Source organism: Fusarium subglutinans (genome assembly GCF_013396075.1).
Source record: "Fusarium subglutinans strain NRRL 66333 chromosome Unknown NRRL66333_c0000003, whole genome shotgun sequence".
Taxonomy (NCBI): domain Eukaryota; kingdom Fungi; phylum Ascomycota; class Sordariomycetes; order Hypocreales; family Nectriaceae; genus Fusarium; species Fusarium subglutinans.
The window spans coordinates 689,246-698,632 of NW_023502066.1; the positions used below are offsets into that span (position 1 = coordinate 689,246).

General features: G+C 49.0%; 4 protein-coding genes across 4 annotated transcripts; 3 read left to right on the plus strand and 1 right to left on the minus strand.

Annotated features, from left to right (window-relative positions):
- Positions 1-688: 688 nt before the first annotated feature.
- On the plus strand, positions 689-2,710 carry FSUBG_829 (glycolipid 2-alpha-mannosyltransferase; the record flags this gene model as incomplete). Its single annotated transcript, XM_036686682.1, has 1 exon — positions 689-2,710. One exon carries the CDS (start codon positions 689-691, stop codon positions 2,708-2,710), a length of 2,022 nt encoding a protein of 673 aa, XP_036543845.1.
- Positions 2,711-3,075: 365 nt separating this feature from the next.
- Positions 3,076-3,905, plus strand: FSUBG_830 (glomerulosclerosis Mpv17; the record flags this gene model as incomplete). The annotated part of the gene is made up of 2 exons (XM_036686694.1): positions 3,076-3,413; positions 3,494-3,905. 2 exons carry the CDS (start codon positions 3,076-3,078, stop codon positions 3,903-3,905), a joined length of 750 nt encoding a protein of 249 aa, XP_036543846.1.
- Positions 3,906-5,360: 1,455 nt separating this feature from the next.
- FSUBG_831 (hard-surface inducible) lies at positions 5,361-7,713 on the plus strand (the record flags this gene model as incomplete). The annotated part of the gene is made up of 6 exons (XM_036686705.1): positions 5,361-5,536; positions 5,597-6,067; positions 6,116-6,302; positions 6,395-7,209; positions 7,256-7,537; positions 7,587-7,713. The coding sequence occupies 6 exons, from the start codon at positions 5,361-5,363 to the stop codon at positions 7,711-7,713; spliced, it is 2,058 nt and encodes a 685-aa protein (XP_036543847.1).
- A 941-nt stretch (positions 7,714-8,654) lies between these two features.
- Positions 8,655-9,280, minus strand: FSUBG_832 (GLEYA domain protein; the record flags this gene model as incomplete). The annotated part of the gene is made up of 3 exons (XM_036686716.1): positions 8,655-9,062; positions 9,112-9,160; positions 9,213-9,280. The coding sequence occupies 3 exons, from the start codon at positions 9,278-9,280 to the stop codon at positions 8,655-8,657; spliced, it is 525 nt and encodes a 174-aa protein (XP_036543848.1).
- Between the last annotated feature and the right edge of the window lie 107 nt (positions 9,281-9,387).

Below are 9,387 nucleotides of genomic sequence, written 5' to 3' on the forward strand. Positions count from 1 at the left end.
TGGGTAAGTGCCCAGAAGCAGATTGCGACGGAACTGTAATTGCAGTTTGGGAATGGCTTCAATGGCCCTGTCATTAAATTGATGGATGCGTTAGATCGACCGGGTGGCGGGTCATCCCGTTTTCAGGACACCTTCACCATCACTCGACTCAAGCATAATACAAACTGTAAATATCTCAATAATTGCAATTCAATATGCAAAAACCATTCAATAAATGCGACACAGTATCGTCTCACAGCATCATCGCCAACATCAACAGATCGCCCGTTGCCCCTTCAATCCGCCCCCCGGAATCTCCAGTGGGACCCCCCAAACAAACAAGCACCGTGAATTCGCAGGCCCAAAAACACGACCGCTCCCACCAAAAAACATGGCCTGAATTCACGGCCCCATAACAATTCTCCAGTGGCCGTTTTGCGAGACCCTGCATGTAGTGAAATCCATTGGTTCCCGTGCTCTGTGAGTGACCACGCTAGGCTGTAAGAGGGAAAAGGTAAACATTATGCCTGGAGGTCGTGTAAATGATGGCCTGGGGGATTGTTTTGTTATGCTGGAGTTGTGTTTTTTTAAAGGCGAGGGGCTCGCTGTTTTGTTGTCCAGTTGATTGGACTTGTTTTATTCATATTTATGGTCTTTATGAGTCCTCATTGTAAACCCCTTGACGTCTCATTCAATTGACATACTCATCATGGAAGACATTCATCTCCCCATCGCAATTAGACGCTCTCGTCGCAGCAGCATCAAACCAGAGCCAGACATGCCCTCATCCCCAATGCCCTCCAAAACCCCCAAGCGCTCCTCCCGACGAGTTCGCTTCTCCGACCCAGGCGCCTCTTCATCCGGCTTAACCCCCATGGTCAATCGCTTCACCGTCGCAACACCCAAACGCCGACGTCACTCATCCCTGCCTGTCCAAACAACCCCAAGCACAATCCGCTCAAGTCCTGCACTCCCTGAAAGCGGCGAAGTTACATTTCTGCCACTGCGACAAGTCCTCGACGGTCGCGTGCAGCGAAGAATCCGTCGCAATGGTCTGAGCGAGGAGATGAACACAATTCAACAGGAGAAACGCCGTCGGAATCAAGAAGCAAAGGAAGAAATTGAGAAGTTGAGAAATGAACTAAAAGCGCGTGATCGCGAGATTTACGAATTGCAGAATGCGACTATCGTTGTCGACACAGATCGCATTTGGGATCTTGAGAAGCAGATCCAAGATCTTCAGGATGAGCTGTCGAAGAGGTCAGGTCGCGCTATGGATCAGAGCAGAGGATATAACTGGACTCTTGCAGCGCGGGAGAAGTTTTCGCAGGATTTTATGGACATGACACCTGATGAGGATCAGTTTGGCGATGAGACTATGGCGCAGTTCATTTGTAGTACGCCTTCGAGAGCGCGTACTTCGTTCATGACGCCGCCTGCTACGAGTCCTACTGTACCTGGGACGCCGATCTTTGAACCGATGGAGACAACGGCTATGGTAGGTGTTCAGGCTTGTTTGCCGGATCCTAAGCAGCTGCAGTTGGAAGAGGAAGTGTCGTCGCTTCAACTGGAGGTTGCAAAGTTGACGGACACTCTTGAATCTTATAAGACTCTCAGCGGACGCCTGAGCAACAAGTTATCAGACTACACACCCCGGGATCAGTCAGGTCTTGAGGCACAGATTGACACTATGCTCCAAGCAATGTCTGATAGAACATGCGCTCTTCAAACCCTCACATCCTCCATCACAAAACTCGGCTTCGCCGGCTCCGACGCCAGCGAGATGATAACAACCCTCATCACCAACTTCCGCGCCGCCCGCCTAGAGCTCGAGTACCTAACCCCCGGAGAAATCACCCTCCCTCTATCCTCCCACGGCGCAGAAGTCCTAGATCTCATGCTCACGCGCTTACGCGACATGGCGAAGCGCGCAAAGGAAGATGAGGATGCTATAGATGAGTACCACGAGATCGAGCTCTCTCTACGGAAGCAATTGGATGCAAGAGTTACAGTCATGGATGGGCTGAAAGCAGAGATGGGAAAGGCCGAGAAGCTTATCAGTGACAAGATTGCAAGGATCAGAGAGCTCGAGGTTGCGAATCAGAGGCTTAAGGGTGCTGTGGATGGGTATATTCGCGACATTTCAGAGCTGGAAGATCTGGTTCAGCGGATGGAGCGCGAGGCCCACGATGCCAATGATGAATATGCTGTGCAACTAGAAGTCAAGCACAAGATCCTCACCCGCAAAGAAGACACCATTGCCTCCCTCGAAAGCAAACTCTCATCCGCTCTCACCCGCTCCTCCGATCTCCAAGCCCAAATCCTCACCCTCCAAACCAGCCACACCGAAACCATCACCAGCCTCAACAAAAAGCACGGATCAGCCCTCGCAGCGCGCGACGCAAGCGTTACAAAATATCGAACTGAGATCGACAAGCTGAATGAATCTCTGCGCTCAGCACATGATAAAATCTGCGGACTGCGCGTTGAGAACGGTGGTTTGAGGAGGGAAGTTGATGAGGAGAGGGTTAAGGCGAAGGAAGTTATTGACGCGATGAAAGAGGAGTTGGAGAGGGTTGTTAGGATGAGTCAGGAGTTTTTGACGCCGAGAAAGGAGGAGGAGGAGGTTGTGAAGGGACAGGGGCAGGGGATGAGGAGGGTGAGTAAGAGGTTGAGGGGGAGGGATAGTGGGATGGGGTTGTTGGATGAGGAGGAAGAGGAGTTCTTTTAAGAGACATTCATTGGCATTTTCTTTTGTTTAGCATATTATTATTTAATCATATTCATATTCAAAGTGAGGTTGGTCAGTAGTGAGGTTTAGTTGCGTGGCCGTGATGACTTGCCTTTCTCAGTAAGTACCGATTCGATAGCCGACGAATACCGATCCCCACACCAACCAATCTAATCAATCACTCATAAATTTCATTTTTTTTTTACTCATTCGGAATTACCGTCCGAGTTCGGCCGTTCGAAACCGCTTATCAAGATCCAATCTCATCTCAATAATCTCGCATCCCCTCCCCTCCCCAGACTCTCACCTCACTTCCCCATTCTCACCCACTAACACATATACCTAATATCACATATACCCTCATAATGACAATACCCATCCTCCGTCCCGCATTCAAACAACCCCTGCGCCACCTCCAACGGCGCTTCCAATCCTCACCCCCTAAAAAAGACCCCGTCCCTGTACCCGCCACCGTCGCTCCCCTGCCGCTATGGCAGCGTCTGGGTCCTTTGACAACGGCTGTTCAGGCGTACGCGCGTGCGCAGAATAAGAGTCCGTATAAGACGCAGGTTGCTACTGCGGTGGTGATTTACATTGCGGGGGATTTGAGTGCGCAGTATGTTAGTGGCAATGAGTATGATCCTGTGAGGACGTTGAGGAATGCGGTTATTGGGTGTGTTGCTGCTATACCGAATTATAAGTGGTGAGTTTTTCTTTTTCTTAGTTTCAGTGAGAGTATGAGTGAGGGTCGAGGTTGAAGTTTGATATTAATATTTCGTTCAGGTTCATGTTCCTCTCCCATAACTTCAACTACTCCTCCCGTCTTCTATCCCTCGCCACAAAAGTAACAGTCGGCCAAGTCGTCTTCACGCCAATCTTCAACACATATTTCTTCGGCGCCCAAGCCTTACTGTCTGGATGTGACATCCCCGGCACAATCGAGCGCGTCAAAGACACAGTGCCAACCAGCATCATCAACTCTTGCAAATTATGGCCTATGGTCACGGCATTTAGTTTCTCGTTTCTGTCGATTGGCTGGAGGCCTTTGTTCCATGGTGTTGTGGCGGTTGGGTGGCAGACGTATTTGAGCTTCTTGAACAGGATGGCTGAGGTTAAGGAGAGGGAGAGGCATGCGAGGGAGGGCAAGATGGAGGTTGGGGAGAGGGTTGGGTATGCTGTTGCTGAGGCTGCTTGAGAACGGGCAAGGTTTCTTTTGTTTGGGATAGATTTGGGATTGATAGAATAGACAAAGATGGCGTTTAGGTTGAATAGATATTTCTCTTATGTTTGAACTATAGACACATGAGCCCATTTTCGAGACGCCCTCAGCCAGACACATTCAAATCACTATTCGTTGAGTGAAGAGTTCAAACTCCACGGAACTCTTAATAATGGAAAAACTGCGTTAATAGAATAAGAGAGACCAAATCTTGTATGAGAATGAATGTCTTGAGCTGTAATATAGGTTTGAAAACATGAAATGTAATGTATCTAACATTGATTCCTCTATGGACAATCCGCAAGCAATATGGGCTGGCGTATCTAGGGTAGGTAAGTTTAATAGTACCGGAATGCCATAACCCTGGTCATTGTACAAGTCCTCTCGCACCTCGACCACCGCTTATTCCTTTCAGCATTCGATATCACAAGACCAAGGCCTGCAGCTTGCATTACTATGAAGTGCCGAATTGACCTAATATACAAGGGGTAGTATAGTTTCTAACAATAAAACAGGGTATGAAATTTAGCTGGTCTAAAAATCAGTCATAATGTATTACGTTTCACCGTGTATTTTCATTACTTGGTAAAGATGACAGGCTTTCTTGTCTCTTCTTACTAATATGTTTAAGGGATTAAAAAAAAAAACAGACCAGAAGACATATCAACCTTCTGATACGACCACAGCTTCCTGCAAGCCACGGCGCTGATCACACATTCGATAGCGAGCATGCTATTTGCATTCCTTATGCACATCTCAGCTCAGCCCGAAACGAAAACCATCAGCTCTCCACTTCCCCAGGAATTATCCCTCTTTCGGAACTCCAGGGATCGGCCCGGAGCAATCCGCATGGCCCAGATCCACCTAGATTATCAAGGCGATTCTGTGTACCGTTCGGGGGCGAATTAGATGATTGCCCGGTGTCGCCACGAATATCAAAGCGCAACAGCTGAAATTCCAATGGCGCGATATTCGAGAGCCATGTTCCGGAAGAACTTCTCCTTGGAGCGCTAGCCTCGATGCAATCATCTCTGAACAACGACAAGGCGTCCAATATCACACACATACATGCCTTGAACTCGGTGTGATAGCTATGGCGATCGGGCTTGCTTTTGTGATGGCGATATGTTTGCAGTTACCGTGTTCTCATATTCAGGTAGCCACAGGACTTCTCAGCTGATGATAGGCAAAGACATGCAGAAGGTTATTGAAGTAAATTCCAGAGAGAGCAAACATGGGTGGACATCAGAGAACTCTCAACTCACTTCATGCATGATTTGGAGGAGGACAAAGTCTCAGGTTTGACTATATAATGCTATTCTGCCTCTTGCATATACCAATACCCTCATCAACAACCACTCTTCAATTCCATCAATCAGCTCTTCTATCTCTTCTATCTCCCCAAAAACCCTTTCCACTCCAGTCATTGCAATGTTCGTCTACGATGGACGTCTCGACTGGAAGCCCTACGGCGATAACGAGACCTTCGTTATAATCCTGCCCGACGGCCCAGTTCGCGTTGGCGACACTGCCTATCTCTTCTCCCAGTGGACCAAAGACGCTCAGGGCACCAAGAAAGCCAACTTCTTCCAAAAGTCTGCCACCGAGTGAGTCGCCAAGACTCCCAGCGGCGATGACACCTTCATCGCCAAGGCGTCCTACTACAGCTGGGAGATCACTTCCCGCGACATCTACGGCAAGCTCGACGTTGCCATGTCGAACCCGGCTGGCGCTAAGAGTAACATGTCGTTCAAGCGGATCTGGCAGTCTAAGGGCGAGCAAGCCACTGGCGCTGCTAGGATTTGGACTGGCAAGATTTCTTGGTCCAAGTATGCTAGTGATGAGATGAGTATTTTCATCGTCCCTGAGGGGTTTGGTGATGGAAAGCCTGTTCTTTCGCTTTGGCAGTGGTCTCATGATGACACTGGTACTGAAAAGTCCCCGTCCTTCCGCGCCGAGTCCCAGAAGATGCTGTCCGGTGCTGGAAAAGGCGTCAAGTTCTCTTATCACTCGTACTACGATATTACGTGTACTTGGGACGAGACGACGGAGAGGCTTGCTGTCCACATGAAGGGCCCTGAGGCCAACCAGGATCTTGGCGAGTACACTCTCTCCGCTTTGATTGACCGCCACTCCCAGTGAGTCCAAAACCACAGACAATCATTCCAACGCTGACCGTCATTTAGTAGCTGGAACCCTCCAGAGTATTCTACACCCGAGAAGACCGAGGTTGAAGTCCGCCTTCCCCAGCCTCAGCCGTCTCTACCTCGTATTCTTGGACCCCTCCCTTTCCCCAAGAACCTCATCGAGACTCTGCGACATACCATCGCCTTTGCCGATCAGCCTGGATATCTTGGCAAGTATGCTGAGGACGTAAGTAGCCACTATTGACTTGGAATAGTGTGGGCTAATGACCGCAGCGATTCAAAGCCCTAGATGCCGACTTCCATGCCCGAGGTGAATAGCTCAATGCTGCTACTACCGAGAACAACGAGCTCAGGAAGGAGATCAAGAAGCTCAACGATGATCTCAACGTCGAAAAGGCCAAGACGGGTGATATGACCAAGAGACTCGCTGACGCTCAAGCCACTCATGCTGCCGAACGCAAGAAGAGAGACGAAGACCTCGTCAAGGGCAAGAAGCACGATGATGAAGACCACAAGACTATCGACCGATTAGTTTCTCAACTTGACTACGAGCGAGCTTCCAAGGCTGAGGCCCAGAAGAAGCTTGACCAGACGACAACTAATCTCAGGGCCGCCGAGGCTCGACTCCAGGCTGAGGTCGCCAAGATCGTTGATCTGACCGCTCGCATCGCAACCCTCGAAGCTCAATTTGAAATTGAGAAGAGAGAGGGCGATAGACTCCGAGGTGAGAATAAGCAGAAGGACGAGACTATCGAGAAGTTAGAGAAGGCCAAGAACGACCTCCAGTGTCAGCTCGATCAGGCCCAAGCAGACGTCAAGGATCACGAAGCCCTTGCTGCGAAAAAGAGCAAGACAATCACCGAGCAGGCTGAAGAGATCATCAAACTCAACAACACCATCAAGGAAAAGACACTGGCCTTTGACAATCTGGAGATGGAATTGAAAGACAAGGCTAAGGAGCTGCGGACTCACATGCACGAGGGCCATGTTACACCTGCTCCTGTTCCTACCGTTGTACCCGAGCCTAAGCTCCGCTTCAAATGCAATATCCGAAGTGAGAGCTCAAGCGGCAACAATCATGTTTTCTTGGACCTCAATGGTCAAGGTGGCCAGAACCCCCCTGTTCATGCAATGTAAGTACTTCCTCGATACATCGTGATGGTAACTAATATATCCTAGCTCCGATGGGTCGTACAGGCTCAACGCCAACCAGATCTGGGAGATCTTCTCGGTTCCTGGCTCCAATACTCGCGTCGTCATCAAGAACGCTGGCAACAGCTTTGTCCTCTTTTCAGCTGGCAAGTACACAATTCCACAGAACAGACCGAATTACTTACAAAAGGATACAGGACACGGGCAGACTGTCAAGTGCGAGAGAAGCCGCGATGTTTCTGACCTTGCAGCTCAGTGGGATCTCCAGGGCGCGACGGTCGACAACGTCACTGACAGCACTCAAGTCCGGTAGGTAACTCGATATTCAATTTATGAACTACAAGCTGATGGGGTTTAGATTCCGCAATGCTAAGGATGAGACGTACCTTGATCTTTCTGGCGGAAACACTGGTAATGGCACGGCTTTCCTGACCTATAACGGACATAGTGGTGCGAACCAGGCTTTCAAGCTTTGGAAGCACTAAGACTGGGATTATAGGGATGTGGGCTTTTCTTTGTACTTGGTGTAATTTATTGAGTTTGCTTGGTGTAACTGAATTTATTCTTCTACCCTTAGCCGGTTTGCTACATGGTCGTTTCTAAGAGTAGTCTATTGATACGAAGTGTTATTTCGAGATTGTTGAGTCGGGCGTAGGTTAGTTAGGTTGTAGGACACGCAAGGGATGGCCTAGCCACTGGATGCGTTTAAACTAGAAAGCGGCATGGCCAGTCAAACCTAGAGCAATTATAATGATGTATTATGTGATTCTAGATTCTAAGTGCCTTCGGGCACGTTGTAATTAACGAAATCTAGTTGACTCGCTTACGTGGCAAGTCTCCAAACTGAACCAGTTTTGCCTTCGGCGCCATCATTTTGGCAAAGTATTGCTTGTCAAAACATTACTACACAGGAATTGATCTGCAGACCCAAAGACGCCACTCAGGTATGAGTAGGTAAAGAAGTAAGTCTATCATAATAAATATACAGACGAAGAATCGAAAGCACCAACCCTAAGTAAACTTGTCCAGATCGCAAGCCTCGACAGTCGACCCTACCAAACCAAGAATAGACTCCCCACTCGGGGTCGTCACCCTCAAATCACTTATACCACAACCACCACCATTCGCCCAAAGATACGTAAACGGAATAGCATCACCCTTATTCAGTTGAATCTCATACGATCCTGACTTCCACAGCGAAGGATCAACTCCAGCTCGCGACCCCTCAATTGGCCCACGCACCGGAATCCCATGTATACGCTGCGTCCTTGACCCAAAGATAACCCCAGTTATCAATGGTATCAGGAATAGTGAACGTATAAGTTCCTGTCTCTTTGGCGTGGAAATAGGCATTGTAGAGGAGTGCTGCCTGAGAGGGGTCGAAAGTATCACTGGTGCCGGGCGTGAGACTGTCGCAGGCGACAAATTAGGTCTGCCCGTTGCCTGACGATAGCACGGGTTTGCCTTTGAAGTAGTCGGTTCCGAAACCACTGTCATAGTCGTAGGCGTCGAAAGGGGAGTTGAATCTTCGGTAGGCAATGTCGTTCTTATCAGCAAGGGTAGTCTCGACGACCCAAGCTGTGACGGTCGAGGTCTCAGTAATGGTTGTATGTGTCGTAGGTTCCTCAAGATCAAGACAGGAGCAGATATCAGAGGTTTGAGCCTCAGTCCAGTCAGAAGGTATCGCCTCAGGGACCTCGATTTCACCCTGACCACGCTTGTCTGGATGCGGGCTGCCTCGGTCGATGGTAGGAACTGGGGCAACGTAGGAGTAAGCCGTGTCAAGGCATGTAATAGTCTCAACCGATCGCGTAGACGTAACTGTAGCCTCTGACTATCGAAATCTTAGTACAAGCTCTCAAAGCATGGTAAGTGGAGCTTACCGCGGTATTGGTCGTTGCAGTATCGGTTGTGGGGTTTGCATAGTCAGTGCTGTGAGATGTAATCAGTCAACGTTCGAGGTTCAATGAGGTGAGGAGCTTACATGATATGCGTGGTCATGGATAGATAGCTGACACAAAAGGGAGAGGCGACTGGGTCAAAAGCAAGCATTGAGATGACATAGGCATTGTCGTAACAGAACTCGGAAGTAGATGTTGGCGCAGCGGTTATAGACTTGGTAGCATTGTGTTAAAAATTATTATATATTAATCTTATAA